The sequence below is a fragment of the Scyliorhinus canicula genome, chromosome 9, assembly GCF_902713615.1.
Source record: "Scyliorhinus canicula chromosome 9, sScyCan1.1, whole genome shotgun sequence".
NCBI lineage: Eukaryota > Metazoa > Chordata > Chondrichthyes > Carcharhiniformes > Scyliorhinidae > Scyliorhinus > Scyliorhinus canicula.
Window position 1 is genome coordinate 33,798,775 of NC_052154.1, and position 23,648 is coordinate 33,822,422.

The 23,648-nt window shown below is 44.4% G+C and overlaps 1 protein-coding gene across 3 annotated transcripts in view; it reads left to right on the forward strand.

Moving 5' to 3' along the window:
• Nucleotides 1–23,648, forward strand: part of cpne7 (copine VII) — a 215,499-nt gene that overhangs the window by 107,156 nt on the left and 84,695 nt on the right. For all 3 annotated transcript variants that reach the window (XM_038806484.1, XM_038806483.1, XM_038806486.1), the window contains 3 exons: nt 14,830–14,904; nt 18,247–18,330; nt 22,265–22,354. In XM_038806484.1, the coding sequence (XP_038662412.1) occupies nt 14,830–14,904; nt 18,247–18,330; nt 22,265–22,354 (249 nt within the window). The remainder of the gene's footprint in view (nt 1–14,829; nt 14,905–18,246; nt 18,331–22,264; nt 22,355–23,648) is intronic.

Sequence of the window (23,648 nt, forward strand, 5' to 3'; positions counted from 1 at the left end):
AGGGACGCTGGACTGGTCACCCTCCTGGACGCCGTGGAGGAGAGAAGGCTGACCTTATACCCCGGCCTGGGTGGAAGGCCGCCAGGCACCGCTGTTCACCGTGCCTGGGCGCAGGTACCAGAGGCAGTTAGCACCATGGGCAATGTCGCCCAGACTGGCATGCAGTGCCGCAAGAAACATCACAAACACGGCAAGAGTTGTGTTGTAGTCACCTAATTTCAAATCACACACCTCCTCACTTTGTTCCACACTTTCCTCATTCTTGATTGTTGCAGGTTTTGGATCTTAACTGGCTGCCTGTTTTGTAATAGCTTCTTTTTGGAAGACTGATTCCGCAGCTGGGTGTGGCTGTGATGGTAATTGCACCTGTGTCCCTTTCCCAGTCATTGTGCTATGGATATATAATTCTTTCCCTTTGATGTTATCCACCCTGTGGAATCGGCTTTTAGTACAGATGCGCCAATTTCCTTATCTCTCCGCTTTGAAGATAAGTCTTCTGTACCCCATTGTTTTCCTCTGGTCACATAGGTAAACACTTGCTTTTCTCACTCATATGCTACTTCACATCTCAAAATCTCTTCAGACAACTGCCCTCATCAACTCTCGATTTTCTTTTCTTTTATCCCAATTTCATTTTTTAATAGTAGTTTTCGGCAATTCTTACCAAGGTTGACAACCTGGTGTCTTCGCTTGATTGCCTTCACATTCAGGAATGAACTGAATAATCTTCAATGCCGCAGAAAGTGAACGGTGCTTCGGCTTGAATTCTCCATTCTTGCTCGCAACGGGTGGCCTCACAGATGAGGCTGGAGGATCCCGCCCTCAGTAAGAAAGTATTAAAGTCAGCTTTGGGAGAGTTTCCAGGGATGACATAGGCTGTATATTGGTTTGAGACCAGACGCAGAGGATGCATACGAGGATGATTATAGTCTGGTCACTTCTGAATTGGATTAATTTTGTTGTAGTAAAATGACATAGAATCATAGAATAGAATCGTAGAATTCATACAGTGCAGAAGCAGGCCATTTGGCCCATCGCGTTTGCACTGGCCCCCTGCAAGAGCCCCCCAAGTAACCCAATCCCCCACCTATCCCTGTAACCCCGCCTCATCTTTGGACACTAAGGGCAATTTATCATGGCCAATCCACTTAACCTGCACATTTTGGACTGTGGGTGGAAACTGGAGCACCCATAGGAAACGCACACACACACGGGGAGGACGTGCAAACTCCACACAGACAGGTACCCGAGGTGGGTACCGAACCCAGGTCCCTGCCGCTGTGAGGAAGTAGTGCAAAGCACTGTGCCAACTTGAAGATAATAATTGCTTACTTTTTTGCTACAGTTTTCTTTGGAAACTAAAACAAACAGAACAAAACCACACCACAGATTTCCATGCCACTCAAAAAAAAAAATCATTTTCTCATGCTATCAGATAGTATAGCAATAGCTGGCAGCTAATCTTCAACTCAAAATTCCGGAATACAAACCAAAGCTGTCTTTGGAATACAGGAGCATATTTCTGGAAAATTCTTTAAGAAATGGAGCGGAAAGGTCTGTGATGTAAAACAATTTGGAAGCAGTAAAATTAATTCTCAAAGTGGAAATATATGGAAGCAGAAACATCCACGGCAGAGTTGATATGTCCCTTTTGACAACTGCGCATGATGCTTCTTAACCTCTCTTCACTTACTGTTGATGGCAACACTCCAAAATGGAAGCAAAGTGGATGGCAATTGCTACTCACACTGAATCAAGCAAATTGCACCTTGCTGTTCCACCACCCCAATGAGTCATGAACCAGTATAAATGTACAGAGTTAACAAGTTATTCCTGGATGACATTTATTGTTGTCTCCCTCTCTTCCACAGTCAGTGCAGATAATATAATTAAAGGGGATCTCGAGGGTCACATCATTTTAATTATTTGTTTTATTACACACAATATTGCAATGTGCTGTGTACAACCGAAACAACAAATTATTGAGGATGTGAAAGCTGCTGCCACTGGTCCAATGAGGATTTTGTCTGCAACAGTTATTTTCTGCTACACGTGGTGCCACGAACAAGAGCACGGGAAGGAGATTAAATCAGAGCCTCATTTGGATTCACAAAGTCAACCTCGAGTCGATGAGAAAGTGGGATAGATTTTCAATGTGCTGCCTGGGCAGAAAACTGGCATTATGGGTTAGCTATCCCTGATAGAAACCGTGTAATCTTCATTGCAACCCATGGAAATGAAATTGGGGTGGTTTCTATAACAAGCAACTGACCAAATGCCAATGTTACGCTCAGATATCAAATCGAAATGCACAAGTATATATATCTGAGGTCCTCATTGTTGATTGGTTTGCAATTGCAAGGATTCTGAGGGAAATTAATTCTGATGTTCCATGATGTTTGTCAGCCTGCGTACAGGACATGTGGTGCGTGATTTACCGGATGTTCAAGCCAGCCTGAAATTCCGGTCCTATGCCGGCGCACGGGTTTCCCAGCAACGAAGGGTGCAGTCACCGGGAAATCCCATTGACAACGGCAGGACCGGTAGTTCCTGCTGGGAGGTCACCTCGGTGGGGTGGTCAGTAAATCCTGCCTGCGAAGTAAGACATGGATCTGCTCTTACCGTGGAGGAACCTGTAGTGATCCAAATAATTGCAAGATTTGATGTGCATCTCGGTTTCTATTCTCGCCTCAGAAGGTGTATGCTTTGTAGAGAAGTAGAAGGAGTGTAGGGTCTGGGGAGAGGCGTCCTAATGCCTAATATCCTAATTCCGTTGTCTACGGAGGAGGCCGGGACTGAAATACATAGAATTAAATCATCCGCATAGAGCGAAACCCGGTACTCCACTCCCTCCCGGTGATATACCCTTCCACCAATCGGATGACCCAATGTTATCAAGAGGGGCTCAATAGCTAGTGTAAAGAGCAGTGGGGAAAGGGAGCAGCCCCAGTCTAATGCCCCTGCCTAACTGAAAATATTCTGAAAATACCTTATTTGCACGGATGTTGACTTTCGTGGTACTGTGGGGGGGGGGGCTCCAGCTATGGAACTGGCGGGTTGCGGGGTCACCAGATGGACTCATCCCATCTCCAGCAGGTCCTGCAAGGCACAAGACAAGGCGCATGATTGACCATGGCCCGGGGTGGTGGGGGAGGGCGTGGGGGTGGTGGTGAGGGGGTGGTGTAGGGTGAGGGTGTGGGTGGGGGTGGTGTGGGGGTGAGAGTGTTGTTGGTGTGACGGTGGTGTGGGGGTTAGGGATCTGTGGGGGTGGTGTTGGGGGGGATTGACACACGTGTCACAGGGAACCTCAACTAAGCGGGGGTCTCACTTCCTCGCCTGCGGCTGAGCCCCACCTCAGCGACCTCCATTTTCTCCGAGCCACCGACCACATCCAGGGCACTCTGCTCTGCCACAGTGAGAGGCCGCAGGTCTGGTGGTCCCCCTCCTGTCTTCTCCCACTCCCTACTCACCCTGCCTACTTACCCTGGCCGCCCTGAGGAGGAAGTACTGTCTTTTCCGGCAATCCGAGCCCATCCTGACGGTGTTGCCCACGGTGGACACGGCCTCTGCCACTTGCACCCAGGCACGATGAACAGCGGCAGTTGGCAGTCTCCTTCCGAGCCAGGGTAGAAGGTCACCCTCCTCTCCTCCACGGCATCCAGGTGGGTCTCCAGCTCGGCATCAGTAAACCTCGGGACTGCTCTCCTTGCTGCCATATTGTTGGTTGGGATGATGTGTGGGGGGGAGATTATGTCTATCTGCTGCTGCAGCTTGTCAGCCTTTCGGTGTCCATCGCGAAACAGGCGAATCCAGTTCCATTTCCCGTTAGAATCAATTGTGCTCCACATTGCGCTGGAGGTAGTCCCTTAATGGTAGCGTAATCGTTCCAGGTGCAGCGCCGGTTATTCTGTCGTAAAAGTCCACGGATTCTGCGTTGGCGTCAACACTTCGGGCGAAATTTTCTGTTCCCCAACGCCGATTTCGTAATCGGTAATTGGGCAGAGAATCCCGTTGGGACGGCCTCAGCGCATCACCTGAAGGCCCACCCGCGATGCTTCGCCCCCGATGGGCCGGGTTCACGATCACGGTTCACTTCCGGTCTCAGCCGTGCCGGAACCCAGCGTGGAGGCTGCGGACTGTGTCCAACACCGCCACAGTCAGGCAGGAGACGTGCTGCGAGCTGGGGGGAGACTTCCAGGAGGGCTGGGGTGACTGGGGCGGGGAGGGGGGGGGGCTTCCGCGACGTGCTGGGGGGACTGGTGGGGGGGGGGGGGGGGGGGTGGCCAGGGGGCCATTATCTAGTACGTGGGGTCCACACACGTCTGATGCCATGTTTTACGGCGCGACCGCTGCAGGTCATCACTGTGCGCATGCGCAGCCAAGGACCCGGCAATTCTCTGGCCATTTATTACGTGGTGGCCAGGAGTTTTACGTGGCGCAGCTGCGAGCCCCTCACCAGTCGCAGGATCGGTGAGGGGGCACCGCCGATTTTCACGGTAAAACGCCACAGATCCTCCGCACTTAGTCTCAGAAATGGAGAATCCCGCCCATTGACTCGGTTAGGTGGAGCTTAATAAAGTCTTCTCTGGCAACAGGTAAATGCTCACATAATTTGTCATCTGACCTCAAAGTGGTGTCTAATCTCCGTGGTGGGCGTTTGTGAGGTCTAAAATAAAAATGTAAGTCAGCAAAATGAGTGGCATGGTCAGAGATGACAGTTGCCAAGTATTCGACTACCGTCACTGAAGGTGGGAGGAAGGACTTGTCAACAAAAACAAAATCAATTCTGGAATAGGCACAGTGAACATGTGAAAAAGAGGAAAATTCTTTACTGTCAGGATGCTAAAAACACCACGGATCCACCCCCCAATCCCTTCAATAAATCAGATCAGTGCCCTGGACATCCCAGGTGGGGACAGAGATTTTGGCATGGAATGGTCCATTTAATGTCCAAGACACAGGGTGCGATCCAACGGCCACACTGCACCCGAAAAGCAGCTCGCCGTCATGCAGCGTGGCCGTTGAAAGCCGGGAGACCCCGCTCCTGGGATCTATCCGGCTCGCAACGCCTCGCAAGATACAACGCGCTATCGGGAGACATTGCTTTTTGAAAAAGTGAATCACTTTTTGGCGAATCGGCATATTAGAGAGAGGCAGTAAGCCTCGCTGTAAGGTGCAGATTCCCGAGGTACATGAGGCTTTAGGATTCAACACGTTCGCTTCAGAGACCTCAGGCGAGGGCTGTTTGGTACTGGTCCCCACAAACGGGGACAGGACAGAATGGCACTCGTGGGGATTTCCAAGGGGTTTGGAGGCCCCCGGTGCATGACCTTTGGGCAGGGTGGTGCCCTGGCAGTGCCACCTGGGTATCAGCTTGGCACTGCCAAGCTGGCATTTTCTGCACGTGAGCAAGCGGGCTGGGCTTTCCCGTAGTGGGTGTTGGGGGATGCGGGGTCTTCCCATATTGTGTTTCGGCTTGGGCTTGGGGGGGGGGAGATCAGGGATTCTTTTGGGGACTTTGGTGGCGTCCCGATCACTTGCTAGAATGGGGAGTTCCAGCGAGCGGAGTTCCCCAATATAAAAAACGGAGCTATGTGTGGCCTCGCGTTCCCCATTCAGGCCCCTTATTCAAAGAGAGTCACGTTGACTAGCCATATGTTTCTCAGCATTGTGGAAGATTGAGACTCTAGTATCTTCAGTGTGAAGGAGAATTAAAGCGTGTTCAAATTGAGTTTCTGAACAAATAGGTTTGCATCTTCAGGGGAGTCGGAAAAGTGATCCTTCTCCCGACAGACACACGGAGGCGGGCTGGGTATAACAGACTAAACTGGAACACTTTTACAGAGAAATTATTTAACCTCGTTGAAGGCTGCTCTCTTGTTCATCAGGTCCACACTTAGGTCTTGATACAACCAAACAGAATGGCATTTCCATTTTATCTCCTGGTGTTCCCTGGCCTATTAAAGGACCTGCTTCTTTTTCTTGAAGCCATGATGTGGAGATGCCGGCGTTGGACTGGGGTGAGCACAGTAAGAAGTCTTACAACACCAGGTTAAAGTCCAACAGGTTTGTTTCAAACACGAGCTTTCGGAGCACGGCTCCTTCTTCAGGTGAATCACCTGAAGAAGGAGCCGTGCTCCGAAAGCTCGTGTTTGAAACAAACCTGTTGGACTTTAACCTGGTGTTGTAAGACTTCTTACTTTTTCTTGAAGTTATGGAATCTGTTCATAACCGCACACGGTGGTTGCCTGGCACAAGGTTTTTTTTCTTGCAATGAGCACAGTCTAGTTCCAGGGAAGACGTGAACACCCCCCCCCCCCCCCCCCCCCCCCCCCCCCCCCCCCCCACCACCACCACCCCATTTTGGTTAACATGTTGGTATAATATTCTGTACGGGTATTTCCCTACATCCCCTCCGGCAAACGCACAATGCAGATATTCTGCCTCCGCGTCCGATTTTCTAGGTCACTCGATTTGGCCCTTAGAGTTTTATTTGTCTCCCCCACCGATGACAGACTATTTTCTAGGAAATCCTATCGCTGTGATCAGATAGGGCTGCTGCTAAGCGTTTTACAATGGCCCCACGTGCTTCCATAATTCTACTCATGTTTTCCAATTTAATTGATATATGGGCTCGCGCTTCGTCGACAGACCTTTTTTACCTCCTCTGCCAGGCTCTCCTGGTGTTTTATTAATTCAGCCACTACAATGCAGCTGATATTATTGGCTGAAGGCAGCGTGGTCAGCTGGGAGGAGGGAGAACCCATCGCCATTTTACAGCCCACCAAATCCTGCGAGGCCTTGGAGTCTGAGCAGTAAGTGCGTCCCGTTTCTTTCTTGCTCCTGTCTTTTCTTGGCATTTTCTTGCATACTAGGCTTTTGCCTGTCGAATCGCCGTTTTTTTCAACTTTTAATATGGTCGTTGAACTTTAAAAAGCAATTTCAGGGCAGAGAGCTTCCTGGTGTGTCTTTCTCCGCCACACACTGTGATATTATGTATTGTCCAGAATAAAAAGGGTTAATGTCATATCATAATTAACCACGAGATGGAGCTAGATGCAGAAATATATAAAGCACTGACTCACAGACTTCTGGGAGAAGGCTGAAGAGGAGAGCATAGGAGTAGTGAGAGAGATTAGAGTACAGTTATAGATAGAGTGTATAGACTAGTGTTAGTTGAGTGTAGATTGTAGATTATTACATTTTTGTTTACTAGAGGAGTAAGTGGTCGAGCTTTAATAAGTAGTATAAATAAATATTAGCTTAGTTAATGAACTTAGCTTCTGTGGACTTTGTGAACAGTACAACATCCATCCTGAGAACAAGAATCAAAAAGAACACCACACACACGTCTCCAGAAGTCTATCTCTTGGGAATTATTACTAGATACTACAACAGTGATTACTGTTTCACGTGTGTGAAAGACACAGAAGACACAAACTTCAGTCCTGCCGAGTGGGAGTTTAATCATGGTAATCGATCAAAAGCGAGAGAATAAAAATGATCACTCATTCTCAGCAATCTATTCCGTCATGTTGGTTTTTATTTTAAACTTCAGCCTGAGCTGTTTTGAAATGGGTGACTTTTATTATTTTGTGCAGTTGATGCACCACATTGTAAAGAGAGCTATTTATTTTGTGTGGGGGATCGGTGAGCTCCATTGGCTGGATGGCTGGTTTGTAATGTGGAGCGATGCGGTTCAATTCCCCTATTAGCTGTGGTTATTGATGAGAGGTCCTCAACGTTTCCCCTTGCCTGAGTTGTGGTGGACCTTGAGTTAAATCACAAAGGGGAGAGCAGCCTCTGGGACTGTGGCTACATTTATTTATTTGTCAGATGCCTGGAGTCATCAGCATCACAAAACGTGTCATACAGACCCACCATGTCATTATGAGACAGGCCTGTTCTTTGTAGATGTCCAAGTTGTCAGCTTTGCTCACTTAGTAGCTTTCTTGCCTTTGAGTTGGATCATTGCTGGTTTTGGAAATGAAATGAAAATTGCTTATTGTCACGAGTAGGCTTCAAAGAAGTTACTGTGAAAAGCCCCTAGTCACCACATTCTGGCGCCTGTTCGGGGAGGCTGTTATGGGAATCGAACCTTGCTGCTGGCCTGCCTTAGTCTGCTTTCAAAGCCAGCGATTTAGCCCTGTGTGCTAAATGTCACAGGCTTCAGCAAATCATTTCTTACCTGAAAAAGCAGGTGACCATCAAAAATCAAAGTTGACATCTTGGCCCTGCACCCATTAATGCCCAAGACATCAAGAGGCACTTTTCATGTGGGTTTTATAAATGTTCCCCTTCAAACTGGTTTAGAGACTGCATAAATATGCAAGTGGGGACCTTCCACTGGTCCTACACTACCTCTCCAACTCCTTCACTGTTGATAAATGATCAGATTACTTTTCTGGCACCCAGTCCAGGATAGGCAGAAATTTCCTCCAATTAAATATTGGGAAGAATTAAACCGTTGTTTTTGGTCCCTCCTTCAAATACCATTTCTTAGCTACTGACTCCATCTCTCCCCCGGCAACATTCTGAGATTAAGCCAGTCTATTTGCAACCTTGGTCTCACATTTAACCCCAAAATGAGCTTCTGACAGTTCCATATTCATGTCGTCACTAAGACTGCTGTTTCCATCTCCACAATGTCACCTGACTCTGTCCTGCCTGGGCTCACCGACTGCTGAAACCCTCATCCATGCCTTTGTTACCTCTAAACTCAGTTATCCCAATGTACTCCTGACTGGTCTCCCACATTCTACACTCCGTAAAGTTAAGGATATCCAAAGTTCTGCTGCCAGTGTGTTAACTTGCAACAAGTTTCACAAATCGATCCTGTGATCACGAGTCTACATTGGCCCCATCAAGCAATGTCTGGACTTTAAAGTTATCATCCTTGTTTTCAAACCTCTCCATTGACTAAACAAAGAACAAAGAAAAGTACAGCACAGGAACAAGCCCTTCGGCCCTCCAAGCCTGTGCCGATCATGTTGCCCGTCTAAACTAAAATCTTCTACACTTCCGGGCTCCGTATCCCTCTATTCCCATCCTATTCATGCATTTGTCAAGATGCCCCTTAAATGTCAATATCGTCCCTGCTTCTACTGGCTCCTTCGGCAGCGAGTTCCAGGCACCCACGACCCTCTGTGTAAAAAAACTTGCCTTGTACATCTCCTCTAAACCTTGTCCCTCGCACTTTAAACATATGCCCCCTAGTAATTGACCCCTCTACCCTGGGTAAAAGTCTCTAACTATCCACTCTATGCCCCTCATAATTTTATACATCTCTATCAGGTCTCCCCTCAACCTCCTTTGTTCCAGTGAGAACAAACCAAGTTTATTCAACCTCTCCTCATAGCTAATGCCCTCCATACCAGGCAACATCCTGGTAAATCTCTTCTGCACCCTCTCTAAAGCCTCCACATCCTTCTGGTAATGTGGTGACCAGAATTGAACACTATACTCCAAGTGTGGCCTAATTAAGGTTCTATACAGCTGCAACATGACTTGCCAATTTTTATACTCAATGCCCCGGCCAATGAAGACAAGCATGTCGTATGCCTTCTTGACTACCTTCTCCACCTGTGTTGCCCCTTTCATTGACCTATGGACCTTTACACCGAGATCTAACATTCACTGTATATTTCCTACCTGTATTAGACCTTCCAAAATGCATTACCTCACATTTGTCCGGATTAAACTCCATCTGCCATCTCTCCACCCAAGTCTCCAAACGATCTAAATCCTGCTGTATCCTCCAGCAGTTCTCATCACTATCTGCCAACCTTTATGTCGTCCGCAAACTTATTAATCAGACCAGTTACATTTTCCTCCAAATCATTTATATATACTACAAACAGCAAAGGTCCAAGGACTGAACCCTGCGGAACACCACTAGTCACAGCCCTCCAATCAGAAAAGCACAATTCCATTGCTACTCTCTGCCTTCTATGAGCTAGCCCAGGGGTGGGCAAACATTTCCGTGCAAGGGCCACATTCAGAAATTCACAATTTTAAAGGGCTGCATAGTATATTAAGTAAAATAATTACTTCACCCGGTTATGATTCTGGGCGCCTCATATAGAACATAGAACAGTACAGCACAGAACAGGCCCTTCGGCCCTCGACGTTGTGCCGAGCAATGATCACCCTACTCAAGTCAACGTATCCACCCTATACCAGTAAGTAACCCAACAGCCCCCCCCCCCCCCCATTAACCTTCAAAAAAAATAATTAAAAATTAAAAAAAAATTTTTTTTTTTTTAAATGACTTGGTGGGCCGCATAAAGACCTTTGGCGGGCCGCATGCGGCCCGTGGGCCGTAGTTTGCCCACCCCTGAGCTAGCCAGTTCTGAATCTATCTTGCCAGCTCACCTCTGATCCCGTGTGACTTCATCTTTTGTACCAGTCTGCCATGAGGGACCTTGTCAAAGGAATTACTGAAGTCCATATAGACAACATCCACTGCCCTACCTGCATCAATCGTCTTTGTGACCTTGTCGAAAAACTCTATCAAGTTAGTGAGACACGACCTCCCCTTCACAAAACCGTGCTGCCTCTCGCTAATACATCCACTTGCTTCCAAATGGGAGTAGATCCTTTCCCGAAGAATTCTCTCCAGTAATTTCCCTGCTACTGACGTAAGGCTGTGGTATCACCTCTCTCTATCTCTATAATCTTCTCCAACCCCACAACCTTCCAAAATATCTCTGCTCCTTTAATTCTGGTGTATTCTCAAACATAATTGCTTCATCATTGCTGGCTGTACCTTTAGTTACCCAGGCTCCCTATGTGTCTTTGCTTCACTTTCTTCCCTTGATACATTTCTTAAAACTTAATTCTTTGACCAAGCTTTTGACAATCTAGCCCCAAATCTCCTGATATGGTTAGGTGTCATCCTTTGTTTTATAATAGTCCGGTGAAGCACCTTGAGGCCTATGTTAAAGGCACTATGTAAATGTAAGTTGTTGTTCTTGAGACGACCTTCAATGTAACTTTGAGGTACACGTGGGTGGAACGTGTGTCATGCATGCTCTGCGTAATTGTTTTTGGCAATGGACGGCCTAATCAGAATTGCTGAAAGGGATCACTGGAAAGGTCTGAAACTACTCTTCCCAAATGTGCTTAGCCCATTTGAGACTCCTTTGGGATCACCCATGATGCCAAGGCTAAGAGTTAGTTAGCTCTTTGTGGTCTCTCAGGACCGGTGTTTAACCTGCTCCCCTGTGGCCAATTGCAGCCTCCGAGCTATGTAATCTGGTCCTCAAAGTCCAATTTAATCTGATTTACTTGTATATTTATGATTAACTGGTTTATGCTGTTTGACTTTTCTGGGCCGGGGTAAGAAAAGGGATGCTTTTAATGCTATTGCTCCACTGATGAATATGTTCTTAATCAGGTCATCAAGATCTTTTAATATCAGCAACTTGAAGTAAGCGGAAACATAGTTTGAACTGGGGGTCTCCGGAGGCTCCATGATCTGCAGCAATGTAACCATAGAAACAGGTATAGGCCGTTTAGCCGCCTGTGCCCCATTTCCATTCCATCACATCATGGTTGCTCTGTACCTCAGCTCCAATCTGTCCTCCTGTGTTCCATATCATTTGATTCCCATGAAACAAAAAGAAAATCAATTGATTTACAGGTAGCCATGACTTAGTGGGTAGCGCACTCACTTCTGTATCAGGAGGTTATGAATTCAAGTTCTGCCCCAGCAAATTTAGTCCAGAAATCTGGACTGGCACTACCAGGGCAATACAGAGGGTGTACTGTTCCGACTTTCAGATGAAATGTTAAACTAAGTCCATGGCTGCTCTCCAGGTGGACGTATAGGATCCAGTGACACTATTTTGAAGAAGAGCAAATGTCCTTGGTACATCTCCCAAAACAGATTATCTGGCCATCAGTGCATTGCTGTTAATAAGTGTACGCTGCGTATAAGTTAGCTGCCATGTTTCCTACATTACAACAGTGAGTACACTTAAGTATTACGTCATTGGCTGCAGAGCGCACTGCCTGGGGTTGTGAACAACACAATCGAAATGCAAGTCCTTTTTCTTTTAGTCTTGAAACTTCACTTGACCCAACACCCACAGTCCTTTGGGGTAACGAGTTCCAAAGTTCCGCTCTTCTTTGCACGGAAAAAAAGTGCTTCCAAATTTTACTGATAATTGACCTAACTCTTCAAGCAGAATTTGGAAATTGAAGCCATGTGTGGTCAGGGGTAAAGGAACGGAGCTACTAGTTCATTACACAGGCTTCCTATGGAATTTCACATTGCAACTTGTGATTAGAAATCCCAAACAGCACAACCGCCTACAGGGAATCTTGGATGCGATTGAACAGGGAAATCAAATGTCCATCTCCTTAACCAAACAGATTGAAGATGCCTTACTGAAATATGAAGGCTCCAACATTGACAGGGGGTGGGTCTTGTAAAATGGTTGGGGGAGGGGGGGGGGGGGGGGGGGGAGGATTGTGGGAGGTGGAGATTTTTCCCAGAAGGTCCGATATTCAGGTTTCTCTGTATTCTGCCATTGTTTTGATTCTACAATGTGCAGAATTTTTACATTCCCGCACGGAGGTTACCCTGTTTGGCGAGTATTTAAGTCACAGGTAGCATCTAGAGCAGGCTGCTGTATTGGGAGGAATGCATATTGAATTGGTGTGAGGTCAATTCAAAGATACTTCAAGCAGAATGTGGAGGAAGTATGATTAGCAGGAGGGACCAAGTCAAGAGAAGAAGGCTAGCCTAGAGAGTAGGTTTCAACATTCCCGCTCCTCTCGGCCTACAAGCAGTGCTGTAAAAGCATTTACTGTTATGAAGATGTGCTTTTGAAGATACAATTTCTAACTTTTATTTTCCTAGCCCAGAATTTTAAAAAACTGAGATCCTTCAACAGACACTGAGAAAAGTGCTCAGACTGCTGCAATGCACACAATTTCACGTTCTACAATGTGGGATAAAAGCTCCCTGGGGAGTGTGAAAGATTCCACCCTCTATTAAATCACACCATCCTGAGATCTTTTCAATGGCTCTGAGATGAGTCATCAAAGTGCGATGACCTGTTCTGAAACAATAACTGCAGCAGACATGAACTTACAAAATTTCTTTGGATATACTACCAGCAAAGCACTTCACGTACATCCTTCCTCAGCACAAGGGAGAAAAAAAGTCAATGGACACAGAATGTTGAAACTGCGTGCATCATTGTCTCTCTTGGAAGTGCTGGGCTTGATTTACAAAGTAATCATCCTGAGAAGAGGAACTGACTGCAAACAAGACCTTTTCTGAAAAGAGTGTAAGTCTGCTCCATACAGCTACACCCGGGAAGACAGCTGGACAATACTGCCACAATGTGGAACCACATTGGCATTGAGACCAGCCAAGGAGCAGCTAACTGCATTCTCCTTTGTCTTATTGTTCCTGAACTATAAATAATCATATAAGCTTATCCTCTTACTCTGTCATCTATACGTGTATGTGTGCCCAGATGAATGTATGTAACTATATGAATGCCGGATGCATTTTACCTCAGAAAATAGTTTCAAGACACTGTTTTTTTTCTTTGTTTAACCTACGGAAACCTGTCTGAATGATTCTTTGCAGCATCAATGCATAAGTAGCGGATCTCTCAGAGGAATGACAAAGCATATCCTCCCTACATTCACGGAAAGACCTCTTAACGAAAAACCTGGAGTGGGAGAACAGGGGAGTCATGTCATGCCTCCTCACATGGCCGTAGTATTACCTTCTCTGTAAAGCTGCATTGACCTCCCTTAAATGACTGTGTTTCCTGCTGCCTGAAAATCATGCCTCTTCATCCACTTTCTGTTAAAACCAGGAATGGCGGATCGGGAGGGGATTGACACGGGTTTGAGGTTTTAAAATTTTTTTCATCTCATCCCTTTACAAACCACTCATTTTTGGGGGTTAAAAGACGTTCCATCGTGTATGATTCACAACATTGTCAGAATAGTTAATGAAATGCCAAATCATGTACAGAGAGTGAAACAAAGCGAAAGAAAGAAGATAGCATTATGGGAGAGATAAAAAAAGGCAAAAAGAAAACTGAAAAACATTTACTTACATTTTTTTAATTAAAAGAAAATCTGAAGGATGATACTCCACACTTATGGAAATTAATTTTCAATGCCAGAGAGACTATTTGGCAGTAATTGAGACTGATTGCACTGTGAACATACACTTGAATGGACAAGCCCTAGAGTCTCCTGGTATTAGGTATCCATCGTGAAAGTATCACAACTTCATTACATATGCTTTCATAGCAAGTCTTTTGAGAGAGTTAACATCAGGATTCTTCTGGGGGGGCAAAGTGTCGCTGGAAGTTGGGAGTTACTCTTTAGTAATGGTGGACGGCATTATTTCTCAGCATTATTTCTACTGCAAAAATCAATTAGTTGTCAGGAATTGCTTTGAAATACATCATCGAATGACATACCTAATTATTATGACACATGCGTATACCTCTATTCACCCTGCATAAGAATGCTTTGCAAATTCTTGAAGTGAAATGAATGAAAATCGCTTGTCACGAGTAGGCTTCAATGAAGTTACTGTGAAAAGCCCCTAGTCGCCACATTCCGACGCCTGTTCGGGGAGGCTGGTATGGGAATTGAACCGTGCTGCTGGCCTGCCGTGGTCTGCTTTAAAAGCCAGCGATTTAGCCCAGTGTGCTAAACCAGCCCCTTTAGCCTCTCTTTAACATGAGCTCTACCGTTTAAAACAAAAGATTGTAAAACTGAAGAACTAATGTAATTCATAATCGGCGTTAACTAGGCTTTATCTGTTCTTGGCTTTGTTGATAGGTTATTGCAGAGGAAATAAGTGGAAACAACGGCTATGTGGAATTGGCCTTCTGTGCTAAGAAACTGGATGATAAGGTACTGTAGATTCCCTGGTGGTGGATTTAACAGAATATACAAAACAAGAACCGTATAAAATGGAAACTCTCAATTGTGTGAAGCTGTTCTTTTGGCTATATAACCTAATTGCAAAATCTGAATTGTTCAAAGGAAAGTTTAATTTTGGAGTAATCATTACCTCTTTGTAAATCTAATAAAGCAGAATGTGAGATCTCAGCTAGCATTTACTGTGCTGCTCAAATGGCAGGATAATTAAACTTTGAAGGTTTGTTGATTCTGAGTAATGTTATGAGCAATGGTATTTTCCACCAATCACCTTTTGCCCTTTAATAAAATATTCATATTTAATTCCACAAGATAGCCATAACTACATTTTAATTAGTTGCATTCAAAGTTCATTTTGGAGGACAACATGTTGCAAACATTTAGCTTTGTACCTTGAGCTAAAAGGGGGAGGAGTTCCACACCAATTTCAGTGTCAATGCCAATTAGGGGATTATTTTGTGACAGCTATCCAACTCTGAAAATGGATTCTTCCGAATTCCCTTGCGTTTGTTAGCCGTTTCCACAATCTGCCCATTAAGCAGATAATTTTGTCATTAGATCATGAAAGCATGCTCCCTGTTTTTACTCTCGATTTAACACAAGGGGGTGAATTTTCATGAGGCTGTTCTCTTTTACTAACCTAACTTTAGTGGACATTTGGCAGTAATCCTCTTTATACCCAGGGGTCATTAGGTGAGTTACTGGATACAGATCTGCTCTGTAGCCATAGTATTTATCTAGCTGGTCCAGTTCAGGTTCTGGTCAATGGTGACACAAACCGGGATGTTGTGGTGGGGGTTTGGGGAGGGGGCTGGGGCTGGGTGGGGGGTGGGGTGCGAATTCAGCAATGCTAAATCAGTTGTATGTCAAGGGAAAGTGGTTGACGATCTTGTTTGTAATGGTCATTGCCTGGTAATTGTGTGATGCCAAAATAGCGTGTCAATTGGCAGTGCATGTCTCCATGTTGTTCACCTCTTGCTGGATCTGGCCATGGACTGCTGCAGTATCTGAGGGGTCTCAAATGAAACTGAACACTGTGCAATTACCACTTCATAATGGAGGGAAGGTCACTGATGAAGCAGCTAAAAGAGGTTCAGCATAGAACATTACCCTGGGGAATCCCTGCAGTGATGTCCTGGGTCTGCATTGGTTAGTCTCCAACCCCACAACGTTTGTGCTAGGATAAGTCCAGCCAGTGGAAACCTTTTCACTTAATTGCCATTGACTTCAATTTTACTGGTGCTCCCTGATGTCAAATTCAGTTCATTTCTGCTTTGATGTCAAAGGCAGTCACTTTCATTGTATCTCTGAAATGTGGAAAATACCCCCCCTCCCCCCACCTCGGGTATATCTTGCACATGAAAAGCACGACAAATCGAACTCAGCCAATTACTGCCCCATCAATCTACTCTCCATCATCAGTAAAATAGTGAAAGGGGACATCAACAGTGCTATCAAGCGGAAATTGCTCAGCAATAACCTGCTCACTGATGCTTAGTTTGGGTTCCACCAGGGTCACTCAGCTCCTGGACTCATTACAGCCTTGATTCAAATATAGAAAAAGAGATGAACTGCGGATGTTACTGCCTTTGACATCATGGCAGCATTTGACCAAGTATGGCATCAAGGAGCCCTAGTTAAACTAGAGTCAATGGGAACCAGGGGGGAAACTCTCCACTGATTGGAGTCATACCTGGCACAAAGGAAGAGGGTTGTGGTGGTGGTTGGAGGTCAATCATCTCAGTCTCGGGACATCACTGTAGAAGTTCCTCAGGATAGCGTCCCGGGGTCAAACATCTTCAGTTGCTTCATCAATGACCTTCCTTCCATCATGAGGTCAGAAGTGAGGGCGTTTGCAGATTACTATACAGTATTCAGCCTCATTCGCGACTCTTCAGATAATGAAACAGTCCATGTCCAAAAGCAGCAAGATCTGTACAATATCCAGGCTTGGGCTGAAAAGTGGAAAGTAAGGGTCCTGTCACACAAATGCCTGGCAATGACCATCTCCAAAAAGAGAGGATCTAACCATCGCCACTTGGCATTCAATGGCATTACCATCGTTGAATCCCCCACAATCGACATCCTGGCGATATCATTGACCATAAACGGAACTGGACTAGCAACACAAATACGGTTGTCATAAGAGCAGATCAGAGACTAGGAATCCTGCGGTGTGTAAGGTCTGTCCACCATCTACAAGACACAAGTCAGGAGTGTGATAGAATACTCTCCACTTGCCTGGATGAGTACAGTTCCAACAACACTCAAGAAGCTCAACACTATCCGGGACAAAGTAGCCCACTTGATTGGCACTCTATCCACAAAAATTTGTTCCCTATACCACTGACTAACAGTCGCAGCAGGGTGTACCATTTACAAGGCGCACTGCAGGAACTCACCAAGGTTCCTTAGACAACACTTTCCAAACTCTCAGACACTACCATCTGGAAGGACAAAGGCAGCAGACGTGGGAACACATTTCCAGGGAGTTCCCCTCCAAGCCACTCAGCATCCTGTGCTGTTCCTGTTGCTGGCTTAAAATCTTGGAACTTCCTCCCTAACAGCACTATGGGTGTCTTTACACCATGGACTGCAGCAATTCAAGAAGGCAGCTCACCACTCACATTCTCAAGGGCAATTAGCGAAGGCAATAAATGCTGGCCTAGTCAGTGACCCCCCACATCCCCGAATGAATTTAAAAATCACCTATTTTGTCCATGTTTGAACCAAAGATGTAATGAGGTTTGGAACTGAGTGTTCCAAGTAAAACACAAACTGAGCACCGGTGAGCAAGTTATTGATGAGTAAGTACTACTTGATAGTAAGGTCAACGACACATTCCATCACTTTGCTGGTATTTCAGTTATCTGCTAGGGTAGTGATTGGTTGGAATGGATCTCTCCTGATTTTTGTGGATGGGAAATAATCTGGGCAATGTTTCACTTTGTTGATTGATGTCACTGGTGTACCTGTACTGAAATAGCTTGGCTAAAGGCCTGGCTAGATATAGAGCATGGATCTTCGCCATACAACAGGACATTGTCAGAGACAACAGCTTCTGTTGTATCCAGTGCACTCAGCCATTATCACGTGGCGTGAATCAAATCGGCTGAAGTCAGGCATCTGTGATATTGGGAGACCTCAGGAGTTTGCATTTTCCTTTGCTATATTGTCCAACTACTTTTTAAAATTGATTTTGTGTTCTCTGCAAAATTAGTTGGTTCGTCTATCTCATTTGCCATTTCATACAGCCTTGAAACTTATGATCAACATAGCTCGGTAACAGTGGATTTTTCATTCGTATCTTTCCAGGATCTTTTCAGCAAATCAGACCCTTTTTTGGAGATATACAGGATTAATGATGATGAGTCTGAGCAGCTTGTCTACAGGACAGAGGTGTGTAACCTGCTTTTGAGGAATATCTAGGACTACTGTACCTGGGAGAAAGAGGCACATTTTTCTCTCAACTACGATGAAATTAATATGGAATATAAAATTTCAAGCTTATGAATAACTATATTTAAAGTAATAATACATTTAGTTATAAACATAATGAAAATATTAATTTAAAATACTGACTTCATAGCTCTTTAAATAAAGTATGATTCAACTATTGAGTTCTTAGTTTCTTATCTTAAAGTTGTCTTCTAATTGTATTGATATGTCGACAGACCTGTAACTAAGGGGTTAATCACAACACTTAGCTATGGCACTACCACTAGAGGGCACCACAAGATCCCACTATACATACTAGCTCCCATAGGATCTTGGTCTTTTTCCACACAGGAGTAGCTAGACAGCAGTAATGTAGTATAGATAGATCACAGCTTAGACAACATGTGTAGTTCAGATACAATTGATGTAATTATATTTCATTACTTTATTTCTAGAGATAGTTCAGTAGTGTCAAACTCATTTTTTAGTTTTATCATTACTTAATAAATATGTTTGCTTTACATCGAAGACTCATGTATTCTTCAGGATCATTAGCAACCAGTAACAACAGATATTACTTCAACCCAGTAATATAACATTAATTTTGACTGGCAATTTTGCTTGAAGTTTGACAAACTGAAAAGGCTGCACATCGTACTGGAGTTGACTGCCAGAAGGAGGGAAACCTGCCCAAAATGTGATGCATTCGTTGCGCTCCTCACTTGCTTAATCAAGGGACAGATTGGAGGAAATGACCAGAACGTTCAATGACTTTAAACAAGGAAGATGGCACAGGGCCTAGTTTAAAACACATTTAAAAAATTACACTTTTAGGATTTTCAATTATTCACATCATTTAATTGGCCTGTATAAAAGTCAACTTTCACAGTCTGATCAGTTGGTGCTTTTCTTGCACAACGTTATAACAATTTACAGGAAGCAGAATGATGTTGGCTCCTTCAAAGTCATCACATTATTAGAGGATGTATGTATATATTTCGTCAAGGTCTGGGACGCTTATTGAAATTCAAATCAGAATACCTTTACCCTTCTAGAATCTCTAACATGTCAGAACTAACAAACGTGCTACAATTAAATGATGTTGGACAGAACATTTAACAAACCGTGCATTGCATTTTACACATTAAACCAAGAAGAACATTTCTTCGTGATAGAAATGCTTTGTAGCCCATGGTCTCAACCACTTTGATATTACGAATGCTACACAATAATGACACTAACAAAGAATTTTTAGTGTTCCTGTCACTCAAACACAGCAGGGTGGTGTAATACGCATCACCTTTCTCCCCAGGATAATAATTCAATTCTTTTACTTCCTCATTTATGAAGTAGGGGAGCTGTAAAGACTAATGAACAAATTCTATTACGAGTCTGAAAAAGCTCTATGTAAAACGATTATATTTGACAGTCCTCATTACAGTTGTCAATAACAGAACTAAATCATTTTCCAAACCGCATGTTATTATTTTTTTGACATAGAGAGTAATTCAGTCTGCAATTTGCGTCTGCTTAAGAAATGCATTTACATAAATGCTGGAGTATTTTTTTCCAAATTAAACTAAAATGTGCAATGCTATCTTTGGATTTAAAGGAAAATACAGAAGGGTGGGTTTTTCGAGGTTATGCCAACTCAACATGGCAATTAAAATGTGGAGACCAGGAGACTTATTTTCGCTGTGACTTGTGATCAGAAATGTGCTGCCTGAGAGGGCGGTGGCAATAGATTCAGGATTAGCTTTCAAAATGGGATTGGCTAAACATTTGAAGGGGAAACATTGCAGGATTATGGGGAATAGGCACAGGAATGGAACTGATTAAAAATCCCTTCCATGCAGGAGAAGCAGAATGCCCTCTGATTGTGCTCCCGCATGCTAATGTTCCACAATCTGCCTTTATATTTTCTATTAAACCTGCAGACAGATTTCTAACAGCCCATCTTCATGTAAACTTTTGTGTGTTATTTAAATATTAACGACCTGTTTAAAATAAACTGGGTAATAGGATGTGTAACATTGTTTTATGAGTATGTTCACCAATTTATTAAAAGTTATAGTAAGTAGCATGGCGAGCTGCAAATTGGAAAATAATTTGTTACAGTTTTTAAAATAATCTTCCCCAATAATTCAGTTTGACATTGTGAAGCATGAATAGTGCTGACAAATGAATTTAATTATGCGGCCAGAGATTATTTATTGAGCACGAATTGACTAGTTTTCTTGAGCACGGGTAGACGTTTATCTCGATAACCAGATTATTCACAAGTCCATTCAACTTCCAAATCTAGATTGCCATTCTTCCGGTGAGCCCATCAAAAGCACATGCAGTGTGTAAACATTGGCCTGAATTTTCACTTCAGGGTCAAGCGTGTAGGGTGGGGAGAACTCCCAGCTCCATAAACCCGACCTGCAGGAAAGTGCCCCAGACGGTGTGATTTCCGTTGTGGGCCAGTGGGATTCTCTGAGGGTCGGGCCTGCTGCCCTCAGTATGAGGGCAAAGGCTGCAAGCTGGGGAGGTGGTCCGAATGGAAGGTCGGCCTCCGTGCTCTGGCACTGTGTCCAAGATGTTTTTTTAAAACAATGAAACAGAAAACAGACCTCCAGCCCTCATCCTCCACACCCCTCACCACTACACAGGTTGGCCATGCACCATCCATGTCAACCCATGCCACCTAATACCCTCATACCCTCCATGCCAACCTATGTCCCCCCACCCACTTCTCATGACCCTTTAGAGTTTAATGTCAACCTGAGGCTGCTCTACCATGAACCATTATGCCCTTCATGCCCAGCTATGCCCCTCTACCCACTCACAATGGACCCTCATACACGCCAAGCCAGCCTATGTCGCTTGACACACCCCTATGGCCCTTTGTAGTTCCTGGCCAGCTTAGTGCCAACCCATGTAGCCCAACCATCACATTTTTCCCTTATACGTACCATGCCTTCATGGGCATAACTCAAGACCATTCTGAGATTAAATAAAATAAAGTTTTAAGTATCTATTGCAGACTTTAATTTTTTTAAACACTCTCATTCATAAAAGCACATTCACTTTATTTACATTCCTTCGGTACATCTTTATGAAAACAAGCATTTATTCAAGTGCTTGATCCTTATAAAAATAAACACTGGAATTCAAACTCCCACTTTAAAATGTCTATAACCGCTTGGAGCTGTCAATTAAACTTGTGAAATGGAAGGCTGTGATAATGGAAATTTGTTCAATCAGACATGCAGCACTGGTCGATTAATGGCAAACTTTAGCCAAACCAATGGATAGGTTTTGAACACTCAGACATTTATTTTCCAAATATTTAAGGGGGAGGAGCGTTAAATGCCTTGACAGTTGCCTTTGATAGATCATTTTGATACTTTTGACAGTTATTTCTGACAATTGCCCTTTGATACTTTTGACAGTTCCAATTAGCTTGACTGCGTTTATGCACTTTCTATGCACATTCATGCCTACTTTTAACAATCCCAAGCTGCACCTGACCTCTCCCGAAGGGCAGCTGACTTCCTCAAGGGTGTTGTGGTACCATATCCAAAGGGTACCCTACCTCTCCAAAAGGGTACCTCAAACCCTCAAAGGACTCCACAAAGCTCACTCCTGCTCCTACCAGGTCTAACTTGCACAATGTTCACATACCTGGGTCACCAAAAGTAGACATATGAGGAGACAGCTGCTGATTTACATGGGCACCTCCCTCTTCAGTATGTGCAGGCACAAATCCCAATCTGGAGCCATACCCATTACCTGCAAAAATGATAGGCTCTCTGATGTTGTGAAGATCCAGACCGTTGTCTTTTGTTCTGTTTAAGCTTGTCTGGTACTCAGTCTGACATTGTGAGTGCTTTTTTTGTTGCTCCTCCAGGTTATCAAGAACAACTTGAATCCTGTCTGGGACCCCTTTAAAGTTTCCTTGAGTTCACTTTGTAGCTGCGACGAAAAGAAGCAGCTAAAGGTACAGATTGGTGCAGAATACTCACTTCTACATGAACGGTCAAACTGACACATAACATGATGCATGTAACACTTGAAGGCAGAATATTTCATTGTTTGTTGTAAAATCACCATCACTATATGTTGACAAAAATTTAGGAAGTCTTAATAATTTCCTTGCAAATGTATTTCTCTCACTGGCTTGTGCGTTATTGGATTGGACTCAACAATAGAGGCAATAGGGGCAGCACGGTAGCATGGTGGTTAGCATAAATGCTTCACAGCTCCAGGGTCCCAGGTTCGATTCCCGGCTGGGTCACTGTCTGTGCGGAGTCTGCACGTCCTCCCCGTGTGTGCGTGGGTTTCCACCGGGTGCTCCGGTTTCCTCCCACAGTCCAAAGATGTGCGGGTTAGGTGGATTGGCCATGCTAAATTGCCCGTAGTGTCCTAAAAAGTAAGGTTAAGGGGGGGGGGGGGGTTGTTGGGTTACGGGTATAGGGTGGATACGTGGGTTTGGGTAGGGTGATCATGGCTCGGCACAATATCGAGGGCCGAAGGGCCTGTTCTGTGCTGTACTGTTCTATGTTCTATAATAGCTAGCAACATTTTGAACCAGATTTTTAACTTGGTGCCCAGGTGTGAAGCTAACGTTGCAGAACAATGTTGAAAACAGTGGTGGCCTCTACACAAAGGTGAATAACTGCCGTCAGCCTTCAGAGGTGGACCCAGCTAATTTTTATGATCAAAATGCTGACATTTGGAGCAAATGGTTTATTTCTTTTTAAATCCATCACCACCTATCTTCTCTTGACAAATAATAGATTTCTGTAGAACGTACGTAACTTGTATGATTTCCACAAAAGTGTTGCCCTTACTACCCCCTTTACCTCCAGCTTTAAGACTCGGTGAAACATTCCTAGACATCGGTTTGGAATTTATATTCAGTGTTATCAATGGGTAAACACTGTTCTTGTGTGATGTGTTATTTCCTCTTTTAGTGTTGGCATTAATCCAATTGTCAACCAAAACAAGAGTTAGGGGAAGATTACACAAGTACATTTAGTGTTTGTCTGATGTAACGTTTTAATAGCTTTAGTTAATGTTAGTTAATGATTAACCAATTATTAGTGTTGTTCTTTTAGTTTAAATCAGGAGCTGGTTCAGCAATGGTGGAGTTTTCTGATCGGGGTGGTGGGGGGGGTGCGAGAGGCCACAAGCTTGTTTCCCGTCGTTCTCTTGATTTTAAAGGTTGGATTTCCAAGGTAAAAATCTTAGGAACCTCATTTGCATTCGCTAGCATCTGATGCATGTATGCC